The 23,172-nt window shown below is 32.2% G+C and overlaps 1 protein-coding gene and 1 long non-coding RNA gene across 11 annotated transcripts; one reads left to right on the top strand and one right to left on the bottom strand.

Annotated features, from left to right (window-relative positions):
- Positions 1–3,573: 3,573 nt before the first annotated feature.
- On the top strand, positions 3,574–15,588 carry LOC114374687. 10 transcript variants are annotated; one of them, XR_003658600.1, is made up of 12 exons: positions 3,580–3,817; positions 4,356–4,454; positions 4,533–4,603; positions 6,046–6,712; positions 6,832–7,042; positions 7,942–7,994; positions 8,101–8,173; positions 8,245–8,380; positions 12,858–13,045; positions 13,129–13,322; positions 13,403–13,460; positions 15,264–15,588. It is a non-coding gene; the product is annotated as an uncharacterized LOC114374687 (long non-coding RNA). The 10 variants fall into 10 exon arrangements; XR_003658603.1 differs by having other exon boundaries at positions 6,448–6,712; XR_003658602.1 differs by lacking the exon at positions 4,356–4,454 and having other exon boundaries at positions 6,823–7,042.
- Positions 15,589–18,269: 2,681 nt separating this feature from the next.
- Positions 18,270–22,002, bottom strand: LOC114377193 (aspartyl protease AED3-like). Its single transcript, XM_028335609.1, has 3 exons — positions 21,488–22,002; positions 19,639–20,113; positions 18,270–19,061 (listed from the first exon to the last, which is right to left on the bottom strand). The coding sequence occupies exons 1-3, from the start codon at positions 21,953–21,955 to the stop codon at positions 18,688–18,690; spliced, it is 1,317 nt and encodes a 438-aa protein (XP_028191410.1). The 5' UTR covers positions 21,956–22,002; the 3' UTR covers positions 18,270–18,687.
- Positions 22,003–23,172: the final 1,170 nt, after the last annotated feature.

Genomic DNA, 23,172 nt, shown 5'->3' on the forward strand with positions numbered 1-23,172 from the left:
GTAAATATTTTTTATTTATAAAAAAATATACGGATTAAATAATCCGTATAAGTTATATCAAAATTAATTGACACAAAATTTATTATTTAAATTTACATGTGCAATAAATATACATTAGAAATTTTAGTATTATGTATAGCAACATTATTTATTTTATAACATAATTGGCCTATTAGCTCAGTTGGTTAGAGCGTTGTGTTAATAACCTGAAAGTCATAGGTTTGATTTTTGCTTGGGTCATTAATTTTAAATTAATTCGTAACACATATTTTTGTTAAAAAAATAAATAAAAACAAACTTTCGAATTGGGCTTATATGGATCGACTGATCCGTGGGCCTCATATGGATCAACTAATCCGTATGAGGCTTATGGATTAGTTGATCCGTATACTTTTATGAAAGGGCATTATTTACTTGTCATTATTTAGCTCAGTTAGATCACTTTCTTTTGATTTTATTTTTAATTGTCTTTAATCTTAAAAGGATGATGGACTGATATAACCTCATGTTATGTTCACATTAAAAAAAATTATTTAGCGAAAAAATATATATTTGATTTTGTCATGTGTAAAGTTCCCTTAAGTCAGCGGCAACCACCATCATGAATAGGATTAATTTCTAACCCAGCGAGTTGGGGGATAACCATGGTCTCTGACCCAAGATCAATACAAAAAATTAATTTTCTTTTTTTCTATTGATTTGGGTTTGAAATAAATTTATTCATCAATAAAATTGAATCGAGTGGTCTTGATCTCTTCCTTGATGGTGACTTCAGCCTCACATAAACCTTGGTCTGAAAAATTAAGTCTCCTCCAAAACATATGGATTGAATCGAGTGGGATGCTGCCAACAACATACCTAGATAGCTCACATGCACAAGGAAGATCGTGCGTGGTTTTCATCACACAACCATAAGAAGAGGGATTGTTGTTAGCATAGTGTACACGCTCAAACTCAGCAGCAATCTCATTTAAAGCGTACCTTAAAACCATTCCAAGAAGCCTCTTGTATAAGGCTTTTTTAAATACATGTCCAACCACATGTGTACTTGTCAAATGATGCTTTAATTTGGGTGTGCTGCAGCGTGATCATGTTCATGGCATCCCAAACACTACACAGGTCTACAAGGCTATTATGTAACACTCTTTTAAAGCCCAGTGACCAAATTCAACCCTACATTTGAAATAGACAAAAAATAGTAAACATATACAACAATTAAATTGCATAAATTAATAAACATTACTATAAAAAATGAAACATTTTAATACCTGTTTGTTGTTGTGTTGCCTAGGTGCATGACCTTATTCATTCAGGCTATGATAAATTTTTTCTTGTGTGGAATAATCCATGTTTCGTTAACATATTCAACAAACATTGGCCAAGGTGAACAAGCCATTTGAAACTTCTGAAGGCACCCAGGGAATTGTTGTTCAGAAGGATAATCAATCAGAGTACCCCAGTTATCCATGACACACTCCCAAGCATTTTTTTTTACCGATTAAAGATTTGCATTTGGCCTTGACGTTCTTGTCGATGTGAAACCTGCACAACAAGTTTGTACACTCGGGGAATACATTTTTCACTGCATTCATCAATGCTAGGTCTCTGTCAGTAACAATAACTACAGGGAGGCGATCACGTCTTAAAAATAGACCTCGAAATCGTTCCAAAGCTCATACAACATTATTAACACGTTCACCCTCCAGGTGTGCAAACCCAGCAAAGAATGTCATCCCCGTTGGTGTCATCCCAACAAAGTCAACTAGTGGGAGTCTGTACCTATTTATTTTGTAGGTATTGTCTATGAAAAATACCAAATGACATGGATTGCATAACTTCATTGCATCTGGGTGACACTAAAACAGATCATGTACCGCAACTTCATCCTTCAATCAATGCCAATGAATATATTGATCACGTTCAAGAAGCTTCATTAGATGTTGCATTTCAGTATCACTTCCTCTAATGGAAGAACGATATGCACTTCTTGCATTGTAAATTTATTTGATTGTGGTGCAATTGTTGGCATTGTGCTCCTTCAACGTTAGTAGGATGTTTCTTGATTTCACCATCGACTTTGTCATATCAACAATAATATTCTTCTCATCCTTAGTCAATTGCCCAGCGTATGGATGTCCAACTAAGAACTTGGCCAATTCATGATTGTGAATCCCACAGATCAACTTCACCATCCAACCTTCCCTTCCATGCACTGGTTTCCCACGAAGCTTGAAGGGACAACCACATTTCCTACTCTCAATGTCTCTTCTAACAGATTCTTTCTTCCTACACTTATATTGACCGCTCATTTCACAGCCTATTAACACAAATGAACTTCTTCCTCTACTACCAGCATGTGTGTCAGACATCATAATGATTGCAACAAATTTGTTTTCATGGGCAACCGATCGAGCCCACTGCAAAACATCATCTCGGGTACCAAAGACCTACAACATAATCCCGACATATTAATTTTTATACAAAACATAAACTCAACAAAATGACTCAAACTAATGAACATCATTACCTGAGAAGTATTAAAAGCATCCGAACAATCAACATGTGGTGGTTCATTCACACCACATTCTTGTTCATTTTCATAATCCATATCAACTTCTTGAGATATCGTATTGTCTTACGTCCATTAATCTTCGTCCATCTTAACGACAAATAAATAAATTACACATCATACACAAGTACATTCAAAATTTACAACTACATACGAATTACCATATTAGCAAAACTAAAAATAGACTAAATAATAACTACATACATATTACCAACTAATACAACTACATTCAAAATTTATAACAAAATAATTTACTTAAACTAAATACAAATTTTGGACCTAAATAATTTCAATTTTGACTAATCATATATTAAATTTGTAATAACTAACTAATTTTAAATTTCTACAACAAATTACCCAATACGTACTACAAAAATACAATAATAATAAATTTTACGAAACATCTAATTTCACAAAAAAATACTTCAAACAAATACAAATTTTGCATCCTAATTAACAACTAAAATATATACAACTATAACTAACAACTAATTAAACATTTTACTACTACAACAAAATACAATTATTATACCTAAATTATTTAATATTATACCTAAATTATTATACCTAATTAAACCAATTATTATCCACAAATACAAATTATTATACTTCAATTATATAATATTCATAAATATTAATTTTTTCACAAATCTAAAACAAAAATTAAAAAAATTTAAAACTAAAACTAAAAAAAATTAAACTAAGAAGCTTACGGAAGACCTTCTTCCATAAGAACACTACTAGAATTATGGCATTCTACATCGCGCGATCTACGACGGTTCTGGAGAACCGTTTTATTATAAGGCGCGGTGGAAATTTTGTAATTAGGAGAAAAAAAAATAATTTTTCACGTTGTACATTCTAAGGCGGTTATTTATAACCGTCTTAGAATGTATGGTGGTGACAAACTTGTAATTACGTACAATGAAGTCAACGACGGGTTTTGACCTAGGACCGTCGTAGTATTACGAATATAAAAACTAATCTAAACCCACGGCGTCGCTACTCAGCCATTGTCGCAGACCATTCACGTTTCTTCTCAGCCATTGTCTCCGTCAAACTTTTTACCTTGCCTCCCTGAAGCTCACCCACATTGTGTCCCTGAACCTCATCCACATGGTGTACCTCAAACTCTGAACCTCACCCACATTGTGTACCTCAAACCCTAGACTGTTGTCTCAAAAATATTAGGTTATACGCCATCGACAATGTTTGCACGCGCGCATCCATGCTCACCTCATCAAACAGGTAATCGACAACCCAGTGTTTGCCCGAGATTGATTTTGAATTAATTGTGGATGATTTTATCTTCATGTGTTTTTTTTGTCGGCAATGATTTTCTACCACATATGCCTACACTAGAGATTCGTGAGGTCTGGTATTCTAGATCTCTTGTTCTCTCACTCCCTTTCTTTTCTATTTTCTATATATTTGGTGTGAATCAAATTTCAAGACTGGTCTTCTATTTTCTAGGCATTAGTTGCGGATTTTGTCCTTGACTTAACCTAACTGGTCTTGGACGTATATTGGAGCTGTTTTTCCCCCTTTTTTCATTTTTTGGATTTTGGTAGCTAATGTAAACAATTTGGGGCAATTTTGAAAAAAAATGATGGGTTTGTTCTTTTATCTAAATAATAAGGAACTAACTATCAAGAAAGCTTATATTGTTAGATTGACCAAGGCTAGAGTGCTTTGGGTTGATTCGTTGAAGCATCAATAAAGTATCAAACCCACTCTACCTTCTCTGAAGTTTAAGTTAATTTAAAGCATGTGAGTGGTTATGTAGGATTTTGTAGTCTAGGATTAGGAACAACTATCCCAAAAGCTGAAGCTTTTGGATGGAGGCAAAACTCCTGAGGAACTTGAAGCTATACGTAAAGATGTCGTAAGTTAACAAATTGAAGTGTTACTAATTTTGATTCATATGGAGATCTGGGCGTTCCTAATTCAATTTATTGTTTAGGTCTTGAAATACACTGAAGGCCTATGTTGGGTGATGCACTATTATTATGAAGGCGTTTGTTCTTGGAATTGGTGAGTTCCTTTTCTAGCTTTTTCTGGAGAATTGTATGAGCCTGAAATTATGTTGGCTTTCATTTACCTTTAATATGGCACTTGTGGTATTTTTCTCTTTTCTCACCTTGGATGATTAAATTTGGGATGACGTAATTTAAGGTGTTGAATACTTGGTTTTAAGACTAGTTTGGTTGAAACTGAAATTGTGTGATGCATTTTGAATGGGTATGGCTGTATCCTAAAGTGGATAGGTTTAATTACTTGTTTGTTGAATGGATGATCTCACCAGGTGAGTGCATTTTGAATCTTGATAGCTTTAATTAGGCACAATTAGCTGGGTGGTTAGATTTTAGTGTTGGAGGTATATATATTGAATTTCTTTCATATATATATATATATATATATATGGAAAGTGGGAGGTATATATATAGAGTTTTTTTTTGGTTCAACAAAAGCAAATTAGATTCCTAGGTGAGTGCAGTTTTAGGTACTGATGAAAAATAATTGGTTATGTTTTTTTTTATCTCATTTTGTTTAAGAAGCTATGGAGTGGTCTAAATTTGTTCACTAGTTAATTCCTTCTCCCTTGAGCATCCTAGTCGTACATGATTTGTTCACTATACCTCTAGTACGATGTGGTTGTCTTTTACATAGTGCATTTTGAGATTGTTTTGAACTACGGCCAAGGTAACAAATCTTGACGCATATATGTTCATTGGTTTAGAGGTGAATTTGTTTTAACCGTGGGAATTGGTAAGTTAATTATGGAAAATTTCATGTGTTGCAACATTACATGTATTTTTTGAAGTACGACCAAGGTAACAGATCTTAAAGCCTGTTCATTGGTTTAGAGGTGAATTTATTTTAACCGTGGGAATTGGTAAGTTAATTATGGAAAATTTCATCTGTTTGTTGCAGCCTTACACGTATTTAGTGTGTTATAGTCTCCTTTTTGTGTTTAGTATATTGACTTGTTATCTAATTTTGGTCACAATGAGTAAATAACGTGTTCATTTAGTGTGCTACATATGTTCGTTTAAATCTTAGCTTCTCTCTCCAATTAGACTAAAAAGAGAATAAGGACATTTCCGAAAGTTTGTGAACGTGTATATATAATTTCCTTAATCGTTTTTTATTATTTACAAAAAGTAAAAAGAATAAAATAATTAAGTCATTAAATATCTTTTCATCCATTTAATTTGTATCCCAATTTCTTCCTTTATTTATTACACTTTTTGTTATTAACTCTTTTTTTTGGGGGGTTAAGTTGCATCTCTACTACCATTTCTTTTTTAAATAAAAAAACATAGAAAACCCAATCATTTAGTCCTACTTGGCCAAAGAATCAATAAGAGGTGTTCAAATACAAAGGGCAATGAGTGAATCCATATTGAGTGCAAATCATATTAAGTGTTTGATGGATGAAAAAGATGAAATCATATTAACTTGTAACTTTTCAGGTTTTAAGTGCAAATGCAGTGGCTGGTCTGAGCATTGAGTGTTTGATGGATGAAAAAGATGTTAAGGGCTTTATCAAGAGGGAAGAATTTGAGAATTTGGCATCAGGATTACTGGAGAAATTTAATATTCCCTGCAACAAAGCAGGGATACACTTGATATTCACTACTTTAATCATAATTACATGCTTTTAACTTGAAAGTTTCATATCCTTTGCAACATGAATTTAGCTAAATTTGTTTAGCTGTATTGTTCCCCTTGATTTATTAAAGTATGTTAACAAGTTACATTTTGATTTTAAGATAATTTGAATTCTGCAGCTTTGGAATTGAGATTCAGAATTTTAATCCAGATAATTTGAATTCTGCAACTAATAAAGATTGCGAAATGTTATTTTAATCCAGATAATTAAGAACCAGAAGAAAGCAATGGGAATGCATATATAAATACTATGCTCCAACCCCCAGTTTAATTTGGTGGTAAGTGGTAAACAGAGGAAAGGATAATAGCTTTTGATCTACCTAGTAGCACACAATATGGGAAGATCCCCATGCTGCGATGAGAATGGCCTTAAGAAAGGTCCCTGGACTCCCGAAGAAGATCAAAAGCTAGTCCAACATATTCAGAAACATGGCCATGGTAGTTGGAGAGCCCTCCCTAAGCAAGCTGGTTTGTGTATTAATCTCTAGTATAATTTATAGTAATATGTTGCAGCAACTATATAGTTCTCTCTTTCCAGCATTTCCTCATTCATCTATTTCTCTTGCAACTTTTGCAAGTCTCAACAGATGTGGAAAAAGTTGTAGGCTAAGGTGTACTAACTATTTAAGGCCTGATATCAAGAGGGGGAAGTTTTCTCAAGAGGAGGAGCAAACAATTCTAAATCTCCATTCCATCCTTGGAAACAAGTACTTTCCTTGCCACATAATAATATTAAATCTCACACATTTCTGAGTTTTGTGTGCAGGTTTAATTGACTCTAGTAGGAATTATGTTCAGGTAATGGGATTAATTATTGTACAAAACTCACACATTTCTTAGTTTTGTGTGCAGAAATTCAAACAATGACTGTGTAAATATATAAATATAAATAGCTTATATAAAATTATTTGCGAATATGAAAGTTGACTATGCTTCGTATAGATAATGGAAATTAAGGTGAATGCTGCCCAATGTTTATATATCTTCATTACTAACAACAAATTAAAGAAGTTGATTTTAATGAAGTGAATGTTTTCTTTCCTTTTATTCTCATTTTTTTTGTGTGTGTGATTGATTGAATAGTAAAAAATAGAATGATGATGATGAATTAATTTAGCTAATTAAACAGAAACGTTTATATAAATGGATTTTGTTTCAAAGCCTTGAATAATATACTTGATAAAATTTGTTTAGAAACCTTTACTTTATCCTTGGGAGAAGGGAATACCAATGCAAAGAAAGAAAACAAGAAGGTCAAATAAAGCCTCTAATACCTACCCAGTTAGTCAAACATTAGAAATTGTTGGCTGCATTTAAGGAGTAATAACCACATCTAACAGCATGTTTCAATCATTCTTGAACATGTATATAAAGCCTAATCAATCAAAGCCAAATGTTTAGTTTTTTATATTTCCAATAAAGACAAATCAATTCTGCGGCTTTGATGGTGGAAGTTTTGGTTCAATACCATGATGACTTAACATCTGGTCTAAAAAAAGCTCATCATGAATTGCTATTTCATATTAGCTTGCTGCAATTTAGGGTGAAAACTATTAATGACTTTTAATTTTTCAATTATATACAGTAATGTCATGAATGATGAATTATATATATATATATATATATATATATATATATATATATATATATATATATATATATATATATATATTCTTTAATGTTCACATGTTCACCAGGCAAACAATGTTAGAGTTCCTACACCTCCTCGTCCTTCAAAATTAATGTACAGGTATGACTGGTTAAATTCATGAAAATAATGAAAATTGAATCAAAAAATATTTGCAAAATGTGGTGGAAGTAAACATTTAATTTTCAATCTGTACATTCTTGACAAGGAGAGCTGTTGAAACGGGCAAGTGTTGTCGACTTTACTGATGAATCTCAACCCCCCTTGGCTGATCCTACAAAGTAAGCTTATGCTTCCCTTTCAATCTACTGCTTCTTAATTTGCTTAGAACTTGCTTGACTTATGTTTGCAGGACCATTGAAGTGGACAATGGATTTAAAAAATCAAAGTTGTGGAAGCCCCCAAGATACAAAGACACACGGGTTGATGAAGTATTTGCTGCCAAAAAGTCCAAGTTTAAAATTGCATCTGGCAAGGAAAATGCAAAGGTTATTATGTTTTTTTCCCACCTAGAGGTAGTGCACATTATGGTCGTTATAATTAGAATTGGATGAATTTGTTTCCTGATTAAATTATATTTTCTTTTATTAAAACATTTGGTATGGGCTTAATTTAAATAATTAGTTTTTTTCCTCGTTATTTTGAAGTTTACATCTCACTTTATTAGCTGTGTAGTGAGCTATTTTACTTTAAAATACCAATACTTTAATATTTTTACTCTTTGCTGTTAAAATATTTGTTATGGCATTTTTAATTATTGATCATGAATTGATTCGTGTTACAGTTCAATCCATGATTAGGTAAATAAATTTTTTGATTCATGATATGAATTCTGATTTGACAACCTTTGAGGCCTACTATTGGTGTGTGCCATTTCCCACACTTGACATATACGTGGTTAATACCAGGTTATCCAAAATCTACTGTGCTAGCTAAATCAGCTACCCTTGGTTAATTTGAAAATCGAGATAATACTGGATAAATCTGAAGTCGTGTATAACACTTTCAGATTGAATCAAATTTCGGGGTTCAATCAAAATTGTTCAATCAGATAAAATCAGAAGATTATAATTCAAGAGTTTTGTTTTGGTCTTGTATGTTTTGTCACCCGTTATGTTTTCTGAACCAGAATGATTATTTATGATAAAAGAACAGGTGGTTTTGGGCGGTTGATGGAAGTTTTTTCTTTTTAAAAACTGTCGTTGATGGAAGTTTTAGTAGCTTCCATGTAACTTCCAACCGTTGATGGAAGTTTTAGTAACTTCCATGTAACTTCCAAAATTTGCCTAAACCGAACATCTCGTTATTACATTAAAACAAGCGTGCACTCTTATTTTAACATAATAAAGAGATCAATTACACTAAAATGTCCAACAAACCTCCCCCATTTTAGTGTAATTACCGATCAAATCATCAAAGTCATAACATACCACAAACTACTGCATAGATGAAATATTGTGACGATTGAATTTCATCTTAGCAAATTACACGTTTCAAATATTCGAATATCAGGGTGTCACTAGGGATTGAACCCTTTCTATTCATAATGAATACATGAAGATAATCTGTACAATAGTTTATACCATTACTCTTGCTCGACACTAGTTTACTAGCCTGTGTCCCTATCCTTCATAAGCATATCAAAGTCAAGTCTCAGCTTCTTGAAGCGGCTAAACTTCATGCTTATATAGGTAGTCATTTTCTTTCTTGCACCTGCAAATGCAATTTTTCAAAAGAACCATTGAGAAGTTATACTTCAACCTCCTTAACTTACAGAACCGAACACATTCCTTTTGGGATACTTTCGATGATGTGTTCCAATCTCTACATGTTAAGCTTTCCACATTGAATTCAGCACCTAATGTCATATTAGATGGCAATTGGGTATCTTAACATAAGAGATTTCAGATGGACTTTAATCCTAATCCCACAGCCGACCTTTTCACGAGATCTCTACTTAACCCTTTGGTTAAATGATCGGCCAAATTATGCTGAGTTCTCACAAACTCCACTGATATCACACCATGCATGATTAACTCCCGAACCATGTTGTGTCTAACACCCAAGTGTCTAGACTTCCCATTATACACTTGACTATATGCCTTAGCCAAAGTTAATATGGGGTAACCTTATTCCTTTTGTTAGGAATTCAGTTCAACAAGTAACAGGCTGTCAACATAGCCTCACCCCAAAATCCTTCACTTAAACCCGAATAGGATAACATAGAATTCACCATTTCTTTCAAGGTTTTATTCTTCCTTTTGGCTACACCATTCTGTTTTGGTGTATAGGGAGTTGTAGTTTGATGTATTATTTCAGTAGACTGAAAATAAACCGGATCATAATACTCACCTCCCCTATCCGTACGAAGAGTTTTGATTAGCCCATTTTGATGAAGTTCTACCTCTTTCTTATAAATTTTAAATCTATCAAGAGCTTCATCTTTTATATTTAATAAATATACATAACAATACCTTGATGCATCATCAATAAAAGTAACAAGATATTTTTTTTATGACCTAATGATGGAGTAGCATGCAAATCACACAAATCACTATGAATAAGGTCTAAGACTTTAGTCTCACTTTTAACATCCTTAAAAGGTTTCCTAGTGATCTTGGTCAACATGCAAGTTTTGCATTTTTCAATGTTCATATCAAAAGGAGGAATCATACTTGGTTTTGACATATCTTTTAATCTTTTGTAATGAACATGTCCTAATCTAGCATGCCAAATTTCTAATTTTGTCATATTAGTTATAGAACTACACGAGGCCATACAAACAGATTCATGAACAAAAGGAACATCAATGTTTAATTTAAACATTCCATTACAACGATAACCAAATCCAACAAACGAACCATGTGTTGACAAGATGTACTTGTCACTTTCAAGTACTTGCTTGAAACCACAATTATTTAAAACCATACCAGACAATAAGTTCTTACGAATACTAGGTACAAATAAGACATTATCCAAATACAAACTTTTTTCGGAAGTAAAAACTAAATTCACACAACCTAATCCTAGGATTGGTTCAGTTGCAACATTGCCCATCTTCACAATAGAGTCATCATCGATTGGTCTAAATTCTTTGAACCAACGACGATCTTTGCACACATGGCTTGTTGCTCCCGAATCAAACCACCAAGCAACGTCATCATCCTGCACATAGAATGCATCAGATATTAGTGATACATAATTTGAATTCGTATTCGAATTAAAATTATTCACTACAATCTGACCTTGTTGCTTTTCAGGATCATTAGACCCACTTGGACCAGCCTTGTTCTTTCCTTTGAACACCCGGCAATCCCTCTTTAAATGACCAGGTTTCCCACACTTCCAACATGACAATTTTGTCTGTTTGTTTGGACCTTTGTTCTTATTTCCTTGAAATTTTCGTTTGTTACCTTTAGCATTGTAATTTTGCTTAACTGTTCCACTTTCCTCTACCATATTAACGGAAGAGGAACCTGCTACGTTTTTATCATTGACTTTGTCAATTTCCTGAGCCCTCAGTGACTCCTCAATCATGAAATGACTACCGAGTTGAACCAGAGTCAACTCTTCCTTCTTATATTTCAAGGTATGCTTGAAGTCTTTCCAAGAAGAAGGCAGTTTATCAATTATAGATGAAACTGCAATGGATTCATCCATTTTCAAATCATGTTGAGTAAACTGACCCAAAATCCGCAGCAGCTCATTATATTGTTCCATAACAGGCCTCGAATCAATCATTTTGTAATTAAAGAAATTACTAACTAAGAATTTGTTACTTGAGGCATCTTCTGCCATATACTTGGATTCAAGAGAGTTCCATAATTCCTTAGCAGACTCAACATTTTGATAAATATCAAAGAGAGAGTCAGACATACCGTTCAGAATGTGTCCACGACAAATGTAATCGTCGTTCTCCCATTTCGAACGCTTCCTTTTTTGATCCAGAGTTTCGTCTTCCATATACACCGGCATCGGTGTACTCAGCACATACACCACATTCAATGTTGTCAAGAGAAAGTGCATCTTCTTCTGCCATCTTCTGAAATCTTGCCCTTCAAACTTGTCCAACTTCGCAAACTTGCTTGTCATCTTCAAACTATTGTTCGTCATCTCGAAAAAATTTGATTCAATCTTTTGTTGGTTAATTTGAAAATCGAGATAATACTGGATAAATCTGAAGTCGTGTATAACACTTTCAGATTGAATCAAATTTCGGGGTTCAACCAAAATTGTTCAATCGGATAAAATCAGAAGATTATAATTCAAGAGTTTTGTTTTGGTCTTGTATGTTTTGTCACCCGTTATGCTTTCTGAACCAGAATGATTATTTATGATCAAAGAACAGGTGGTTTTTGGCGGTTGATGGAAGTTTTTTCCTTTTAAAAACTGCCGTTGATGGAAGTTTTAATAACTTCCATGTAACTTCCAACCGTTGATGGAAGTTTTAGTAACTTCCATGTAACTTCCAAAATTTGCCTAAACCGAACATCTCGTTATTACATTAAAACAAGCGTGCACTCTTATTTTAACATAATAAAGAGATCAATTACACTAAAATGTCCAACAACTTTTTCTATCTTCTCAAAAGTGTAAAGTTTCAAGTTGGACTTGGGGAAACTTAACCACGTTGTGATTATAAGTGCAGGATTTGCATCATATATAAATGATAAGGTAGTCCTACATGTTTCCCAGCTACCCTCCACACCTAGAAGTTAGTTACAGTTAGATCTCATCTCCTTTAAATGTAAACAAATAAATCTAATTTATTATAGTTTAAAAACAACTATATTATTCTAAAAAAATCTAATTAAACTTTTAGTCTTAAAAAATTTTAAATTTTAAATTTTAAATTTTATTTTCTTCTTTTTTAATTCCTTTAAATATTATAATTTTTCAACTTTATATATATGTTGATATTTCATGAGATTAGTATATAATTTTGACTATGATGCACTCTCTCAGCTTCAGCATTTTTCCATCAACAACCCGGGGGATCCTTTCATTGAAAGCAATTATGGTGTCCACTCTAGGCAGTTTGAGGTTGGTGTTTTGGACTGGTTCGCGTGGTTGTGGGAACTCGAGAAAGATGAGTATTAGGGCTATATAACAAACTGTGGCACAGAAGGCAATCTCCATGGCATCCTAGTGGGGTTAGTAATTCTGCTAGTTTTGTGTATGCTGCTGTAGAAAACTTGAAATAGGTCTAATGTGGTGAAATGACTTTTGTTTGTAGGAGAGAGGTGTTCCCTAATGGGATTTTATATGCCTCACAGGAATCACATTATTCTGTTTTCAAAGCTGCTAGAATGTACATAATGGAATGTGTGAAGATTAACACTCTTTGGTCTGGTGAGATTGATTGTGATGGTTTTGAGGCCAAGCTTCTTTGTCACAAGGACAAGCCAGGAATTGTGGATGTGAACATAGGTAACTTTCTCCTCCTCTGTTTCTCTCTTTGACTCTTCCCTGTGCCCTCTCTCTTCTCTTTTTGATTCTGACTCTCGCAGGTTCTACATCCATTGTGATGGGGCTTTGTTTGGTCTCATGCTGCCTTTTGTCAAACGTGTAAGTCTTGAAATGTCACTTTTTGATTGTTCAATTTTTCGTTGCTATCCTCGCGTTTTCTGACACACAACATACTAAGAATTTTAAACATTGTCTAATTAGCTTCTTCCTTTTGTGAATAAAGCATACTAAGAAAACTATGTCTCTAATAATTGGAAAATACTGAATTTTAAAACAATATTTATTGTTTTCCCTAAACAAGTTTGGGGACCTACTTCCATATAGAAATGTTGAGTCTTGTTAATCAAGCAGGTAAGTTATTAGCCTAATATTATAAGGATTTCATTTCTTAGTTGGGACCCAATTCTAGAACCGCGTATCTGGAATTCCATTGCAAACTTTACTTTTACATTGGAGAATTTATTATTTTTTATATAATTAATTTTATAATCAACAAGATTTTTGAATTAATTTTAATTCACCTTTATGTTCGATAAAACATTTAATTATGAGTTTTATTCTTAACTTATTTTATAAATTACACAACTTTAAGATTAATTCTACAAATTAAATCCATTCAAAATTAATTTTATCGTGTCCTCCATAAACGAAGATAATCAAGTGTGGAGCGAATACCTGATTACTTTTTGTGGCTATTTGTTGTTTTTTTATCTCTATTGAAGAATGTGCATTTTAATTTTAATAAAAGTACTTTTGTGTTTGAACATATGCAATATTAATTGATATCTTTGCTTTCTTATTTCTATACTTAGTACATATAATGAGTATGTGCTCTATCGGAAGATATAGTCTCATTTTAGCTTTCTCTTTTCCATATATTTATTTTGATAAAGAACAAGGAAAGGTGGAGTGAGAAGAATTTTAGTGCCCCACTCAACCTTGTTGGACGTTAAGAATTTCAATATCAACAGATTATGAATATAATAATTATAGCAAGAATACTAAAAGAGTAGTAGTAAAGTCACGTTAGACAAAGAAAATGTAACAATATTTCACAAGACATACTTGGTATTTCACCATATATACTATTGGTATTTTTTAATTAATCAAGTTAATACGTGTATCAAAGTTAATTTATTCTAATGGATTATTTTTAATTTATTCAATTTTATTTATTTATTTATCAATTTATTTAATTTTATTAGGATGAATATTTTTGGGTACCTAATAGTAGGATATGCTAATAAATATATGCTTGGAGTTATCTTAGTAAGCATGGATATTGGCGTCATGTTGTGAGTACTCAATTAATTCTTTTTTGGGTACCTAATAGTAGGATATGCTAATAAATATATGCTTGGAGTTATTCCTTTTTATTTCCTAAAAACATTTCCTAGATCATTGTATATTCCAGAATGAAGTTGAGGCTGCAAAATCTGAGATTCAGACGTGGTATTCTTTATTTCAAAATGAACCTTTTATACCTATTGAGACCACTCCAAGTTAGTTTATGCTTGTTAAGCAAGAGACTTGTCAAATATTAATGTTGTTGTTGGTGGTGTTATTATTATTTTGCTGAACAAAATCAATATAAATGTTACTAATTTATAAGTCTGTCATGATTTGAATGTGCTCTTTGAAAGAAATACATGACTTATTATGTGTATAGCATATCATGTGAGTACTCGTTCTTATTGTTACAAATAAGAATAATAAACATAGACCATAAGATCATATTTGAATGGTCAAGATTAATGCACATGACTTTTTTAAGTGGCCATATGACGACTAACATTCGAACTAGAGGATTTATTTGAAATAAGTTTTTAACATATGTGCATGGGATTTTGATCCATGTTTTGTTTACTGCTGATGAATTCTTATTCTTGTTTTTGTTATTAGCTTCAAAGTATGAACCAGATGGTCGAGTAATGCTGGTTGAATTTGAAACACTTCGTTATACGAGACAGGAAGACCAACAAGGACTATTAGGTTATCAATCCCTTTACATGATGCTCAAGAATTTTTGTCTCTACCAACTTCATTATGCTTTTCTAGGAATAGGATAGGAGATTTTGAGCAACCAAACACTCGTGTTATACATATGACTAGCTATAATAATTTATTTCAATAACAAATTTGCAGGTGTAAAGCTGCCATATAATTATGCATATTTCAATTGTATTGCATAATTTTTTATAGTATATTAATTTCATTGCAGAATTTTGATCGGGGTAATATAATTTCATTGCTAAATTAAGTCTTATATGAGACATTAAGTATAATTATATTTGCACATATAGTTACTGTCATTATTGAAAAAAAAACACAAAAAATTAATAATTCTACATCGGTTGATGACAAAAACGATGTAGAAACTACACCATTCAACATCGGTTATTAGTCAAAACCAATGTAGAATGCTATAGCCTTCTACAACGGTTGTCGTCACAAACAATGTAGAAAGTACGCCCTTCAACATCGGTTATTATCCAAAACCGATGTAGAATGATTTGGTGCGCATAGACCATTTTACATCGGTTATCATAACAACTGATGTAGAATGGTTTAGGATACTACTACGATTTTGATAGCAAATGATGTAGAAAGTATGACATTCTAAATTGGTTTTGGCTAATAACCGATGTTGAATGGCGTGCTTTGTACATCGATTTTGGCGAATAACCGATGTTGAATGAAATGCTTTCTACATCGGTCAGATATCCGTCGTTGTAGGACGCGTGACTTTCAATATCGCCTGCAATGATGACGCGTCATAACCGATGTAGAATGGGTAAAAGAACCGATGTAAAAAGGTTGTTTTTTAGTAGTGTGATGCATTTTACACTTACGGAAAAAGTTCTTCCACAAAAAACTTATGAAAGAACTTCTTCCGTATGTTAGATCTTACGAATAGATCTACTAAAATACAAGATACCCAGAAAAGTCATAAAATGTGTACCTTCATCGAAAAAAAAAAAAAACACCACCCAGTAAGAGTTTCACCTTCACCAAACTGCTAACTCTCTCAACACTTGCAAAAACCACCACGAACGGCACAAACCGGAGAAGAATGAAAGAAACAAAGCTTGAAACGTAAAAGAAAACCCAAAGCGCTGTCAATTTAAAGAAAAAAAACAGAGGAAAAAAATTGACATTTTTTAAAAGTGTTGGGTGCACTAGTAATATTGTTGGTGTACCTAGCAACACTCCCATTATTTAGCATAGTCAGATCACTTTCTTTTGATTTTATTTTTAATTGTCTTTAATCTTAAAAGGATGATGGACTGATATAACCTCATGTTATGTTCACATGAAAAAAATTTATTTAGCAAAAAAATATATTTTATTGTGTGTAAAGTTCCCTTGAGTCAACGGTAACCACTATCACAAATAGGATTAATTTCTAACCCAGCGAGTTGGGGGATAACCATGGTCTGACCCAAGATCAATAAAAAAATTAATTTTCTTTTTTTTTTTATTAATTTGGGTTTGAAATAAATTTATTCATCAATAAAATTGAAAATAAAAAATGGAAAAATAATTAAGTGGTGAATTTAGGATCTAAAATCTGTGTAATATTGTTTTTGTACGTGTAGTACTGTAGAACTCCTTTTTAAAAAAAAAATCCTTTTAAGTGATCTTTTTCATAAACTTGAAATATTCAAACTACAGTTTGCTAAAACAGAAATAAACTATAGAAAAAAATGGCAAGTAAATTTCAAGAGTTATTAAAAATGAAACTAGTTTAGAAGAAAAAGACAAATTAAATAAAAAAATCATGGATTTTCTAAAATATGCATGGGAACAAAAATCTCTCAAAAAAGAAGTAGGAGGATCAAAATTATAGATTAAAAATTAAAAAAAAGATTAAAATTATAATTTAACAAAAAAAAGATTGAGTGGAGAGACTTCACTAAAAGAAATCAACCAAATTCTTTGAAAGAATCTAGTCTTTAAGAAATCTGGTGAATTCATTACACCAATTTCATGATGATCCAAACATTTTTTTTTTACCAAATATCAATCATATATTATGTTATGAAATTAAAATAAATGTCGTGTGATTTCTTAATTTGAATCAAAATATATTATCAATTAGAATGTTTAAAATTTTGAATAGGACATTGATCATGAATACCGTAATTAACATATAATTATGCATTTTATACATAAAAAATGAAAAAAAAAGTCATTTATATTTTGGTGAGAAAAAAATGAAAAGCAATACCACGTGATATATGCCTATGTGGCAAAGTCTATATATATATATTAAATATACATTTTGGTAAATATTATTTATTAAATATAATTAAATGCATAATACTTTTTAAATATTAAATTTATTTATTTTTATGTTAATAATTATTTTTAAATAATGTTTTATTTTCTTATTATATCTATTATTAATTCTTGTAATACTATATGAATTAAATTCAAATAAAAATAAATATATTTAATAGTACGAAACATGAAAAGCATTAAATAATTTTTTATTTAATAAATAAGATGGTTTATGAAGAAGATGTTAAAAATTTAGAATTAATTATGCTTTTAAGTATTAAGAAGATTAAGTTTAAAATTTTCCATGAGTGTAATTTAAGCAATTCATTTGAAGTTATTTATCTTATGTTAATTAGTTCACATATAATGTCACATTATAATTATTTATATATATTTTATTTCAATAATATAATTTTATGTAACCAATGAATTATCCATCTTATATGATATTTAAATGACAAAAAAATATTTTTTTTTACTCATAAATATCTGTCAACCAAAACTTAATTTTAAATAATGTAATATCTGAGGTAGATCATTTCCGATAATTAAAAAAACTAAATAACAATATCTAAAAATAAACAATTTTACAAGCGTGGAGAAAATATAACAAGGATACAATTAGAAAGAAAACATAGACGCCCATATTCGTTAAAGAGCGAAGAATAAGAAATTTATTACATGATGACCCGTGAACTTGCAAGATTATCCAAATACTGAAATCTCATCAATTCAATCAACTTGAATAAAAAGACAAAAGAGCTACAGACATATAAAGCCGTGACACACCCCCATTACAAAGCTATAAATACGATTAAACTTTAGGCACAAATTTAATTCCATAACATAAATAATAGCCCAAAATCTTCCACTATATATAGTTAGCAATGAAACCTTATTATTCCCATTACCCTAAAACCAAACTCACCAATATAGAAGAAATATCAATACCCAAAAGACTTTGCAATAATAGTCAAATTAATTTGACAATATCATTGTCTCCAAAGTCAAGACAACTTAGGTGTTAATTAACCATTTTTAATTATTTGGTGCAAAGTTCACGAGCAACTCCAAGCCTTGAATTGGGCACGTCATAGAGCACACGGTGGTTTTGTTGCTGCATGTTGGCAATGACATTGAGCACTGAGTTCACGTTATCAGGAGCCGAAGCCATGGCCAAGCATGAGGTGCTGCCAGCAGTGCTGTGTATGAGAATGTTGTCCTGTGGCAGCGTCACGTTCATGCCTGAGAACATGAATGTGATGGTGGGTGCAACTATTGGGACTGTGTAGCATGTGTCAAAGCCTCCTAGGGATGTCACTGTTAGGTTTGCCTTTGCCGCCATCGCCACTCTTCGCCGGAACTCGTCCCGGACAGCCGTGTATACCGGTGCAACTAGCCTGGTGAAGACCGTGCCTGAAAATGTTCAGCAACGAATTAAAATGTTAGTATTTACTTATGATGGGACGAGCCGATAGTTTGATTTTTGCATACATTAATTAAAAATCACTTTAAATATGATTTTAAAAATAATTATAATAATAATTAATTAATAGGCTTATCACGATTTATAAACAGTGTAAAAGGTATTAATACTTTTTAATTAAATTCTACAGTTAACAGTAATGTTCTTCATTTGTGGCTTTTTCTTAAAAGATTATTTTCTTTTTCACGAAAAAATGCAAAGAAGAAAGAGAGGCCATACTATGTTATTGGGTTTTTTTTTTCAAAAAAGGCATGCGGGACACTGCATGGGGACTGGGAAGAGAGTGATGTATGAATATCACGTGTAGCATTTTGACTCAATATGTGACTTTTTTATTTCTAAAAAACCTAATAACAAATAATTTTTAATTATTAAGTTTAAAACTTAAACTTTAGTTGTTTTATATTTTGATCTGACTTTCGTTCGACTAATTAAGTCTTATAACATAAAGTGTATTTTTTCTCTTGTATTATTATTTTCTTAAATGTCTGGGTAGAAAGGCATTACCAGAATCAAAGACGGTGCCGGCTCCGGTGGCCGCATTGAACGCCAACGCTGCTGGAGGAATATCGACAATTTTCCGGCCAACCCTAATTGCAAACAAGTTCACATAATAGAGGGAAGATCTTCTAGGATTCTTGAGAAGAGGGGTATACTTGATCCTTATGGGCTGGGCCACAGGCCCAAGTCTCAGTGACCCAGAGAAGTTAAGTGATTTAAAGCTGGGCAAGCAGTAAGAGAATGTGGACTGGTAGAGGTTTTGGGTCTGGGACAACAATGACAATGGGCCTCGGCCCAAGCCCAATAGCCCCTGTGGTGGTGTACTGGGCCCAGTAGTCTTTGCAACACACCCAAAGGTGTACCCAGGAATAGGGTCAGTGGCTAGAGTAACAGTGTCTTGGACCACATTAGCAGCTATTGAGGAGCTACCATAGGTCAAGTTGAAGGTGCACGCGCTTGTTCCGCAACTGGGGCTAGGTACCTGAAAAAAATGTTCACATTTGCTTTAGAAGAAAAAAAAAACAAGTCATTTCTCAAAAAAAAAAAAAAGTCTCGTGAACCCTTGCCTGGCAAAAAGTGCACATAGTTTTTGTAGATTTTGAAATTTGTTGGATAGGGATATAGGCAGAGCAAGTCAACCCCACTCGCTATGCATGTTTCTATGTGATGATAGTGAAGAGAATCATTGGAGTGAAATTACCCTCCTTCCACGTCAAGAAAAAGAAAAAGACTAATGGCAAAAAAAATAGTCTGGGCCATCCAAAACTAATCCTCACTATTGTTTAGCAATTATCACAATCTTTAATGTAGTACACTCATAAAAGACGTCAGAATTGTAATGTAGTGGGACTCGAGTTCACATGATTCATATTTCGTTTTCAAATGAAATATAAAATGCATTATAATTTTTTTTTAAATGATACATAGACAATTCATGCCTATACATCCCAAGTTAAAAAGATAGAAGAGAAAAGTGTAGATATTTATAATGATATAATATGGAGAAAAAAAATGTGACAATAGAGTATTTCTACTTGGGGATATAAAAAACTATCACTCGGATTTAATTGCACATAAGTCCATTTATCCCGGTTGTGTACAATGAAAACTGCCATAATTCTGTAAGTAACGATATTGGATATTTCAAAATTTCCCATTACAGTCAAGCTACTAAAAAGAGCAATTTTTTTTTTACAATAATAATAAAGATAGAATTTAAGTTCTCATGCATATTACTTAAATATTCTAACCTTTAAACAGTAGCTGACCCTAGTGGGTTAGTTACTAAACGAGCATTGGAACAAATAACTTTAAGCAATAATTATAAGTTAATCAATCATCACACACAAAAAACGGTAAATTAATTTGGATCTTGGCACGGTGTTTTCGTTTTTGTTTTTTGTTTTTTTTCCTTCTAGTCATGGAAGCCATGAGTGCTATCTGTTTTAAACTGACATAGGAGCAGAGAGACAGCAAAAATAAGCTGAAAAGTTATATCTACGCGACATTTTAATGTTTGGCTTCTTTCTATTCATGGAATCTGGAGTGTGAACCTACATGATGAATTCAGAAGAAGTAAAATGGAAAGGACTCCCAAAATGTGATGTAAAAGTTCACAATTAAGGGTATGCTTGCATTTTTTATTTGAGGGTCCAAAAATATGTCTGAAAGTAATATCAGATTTAATGTTTATGTATGTAAAACAATTTTATATTTTTTCTTCCATATCAGTTTGAGATTTTGTTTGATTATCCTAAAAAAAAGTATGTTTAAGAGTAAAATTTTGTTTCAAAACTCAATATTAGAGAAGTAATATTAAAATATTTTTTAAACTTTAATCCAAAAATACACTAACCTTATTGCATTCAGGAGAGCCACAGCTAACATTCTTGAAAGTGGTGGACTTTTCAGGAGCAAAAAGGGTTGAAGTGCAGCCATCACAGGCAGTGCAAGGGATCCAAGCAGCATCATTGCTAGTGTCTATGGCCAAGAGCAAGGTTTGTGGTGGGGTCCCTATTTTGGCCCTCACAATGTAAGTTGGGCTTTGAATAATTTGCCTTCCTGAGGCAATGGGCACAATTGACCTCCCAGCCACCATGCTAGCCAGGAACTGTAGCCTGGCTTGGTCCTTGGCCTGCAGCTGGAGGACACTCTCTGCCCATGAGAGTGGCTTTGATGGCCTAAATGGGGAACATGGGCTGAACACATGGAAAACTTCAAGGGTTGAGCCATGGTCTTGGGTGTCACATTTGGGGGTGAGTCCTTGGACTAGGGAGAAGAGTAGGAAGAGAAGTAAAGGAGAGAGTGAGAGTGTGGTTTTCATGGCTATTGATGTGGTTGGATTTTGGTGCCTTTCACTAGAGTCCTCACTACTATATATATATATATATATATATATATATATATATATATATATATATATATATATATATATATATATATATATATATATATATATATATATATATATATATAGTAAAGGGAAAATTAGTAAAAGGGAAAAAAAAAACTAAGTGATTGGATTTTTATGGGATTTTTGTTTTTACCTTTTTTAACTGATTTTTAGTATTTTGGGGGGAAAATATTTTTTTTTGGGGTTTGTGGGTGAGGAAGGGGTATGGATCACTTAGTGGTATTAAGGTTGTGGGGGTGACTAGAGTTATTTAGAAGTAAGTGGAAGATAACAGACTGTACTCCATTTGGTTTTGTAGTCTACTCTGCCTATTTCCTGTATCACAATTTCAACATGGAAATTACATCTTCCACTACATACTATGATGTTATGATGGATATGTATTTTGTGTAAAATGGTTGAATATTGCAAGAGTTTTCTCAAAAGATTCGGGATGATGTATTAAATTGGAATAAACTAAAAACTAAATGAAAATACGATTATTTTGAAATAAATATTTCTAAATAATCCTATTTTTATAACTTATTTATAATTGGGTTAACTAAGTTTTTACTTCCTAAATTTTTTGAAATTCGAATTTTAGTCTTTAAATTTTTATTTGACTAGTCAAGGATTTTAAACTTTTAAAAATTTCATTTTTTTTTTACTTTCTAAACAAAAGTTTGAACCAATTATTTTTATTTATTTAATGAGATTTTAAGAATTAAAAATAGAATTTTTTAAAAGTTTAAAAACTAAAAATCTTATTAAAAAAATTAATCAATCAAATAAAAACTTAAGGACTAAAAACCTTAATGAAATAAAATTAAGGAATTTTAACCGGTCAAACAAAATTTTAAGAATTAAAAATAAAATTTTTAAAAAAAATAAATACTAAAACTTAGTTAACTTTTTTTAATTTTACACCAATTTTCTCAATCGGCCAAGAAAAGGGTAGTTGGGGGCTAGATAATGGGAGAAGATTGCATTCATGCCTTTAGTAATGTATGCTTTACAGTGGTGCAGAATTATTTGGGCTCAAAATATAGGATGTCTATTTGGGAATTAAACAAATAGGCATGACAAATAAATGCTTAATAATAGCGTGTATTTGATTTTGCATTGTCGGGGATGCTAGAATGTAAAAC

The sequence above is a fragment of the Glycine soja genome, chromosome 11, assembly GCF_004193775.1.
Source record: "Glycine soja cultivar W05 chromosome 11, ASM419377v2, whole genome shotgun sequence".
NCBI classification, from domain to species: Eukaryota; Viridiplantae; Streptophyta; class Magnoliopsida; order Fabales; family Fabaceae; genus Glycine; species Glycine soja.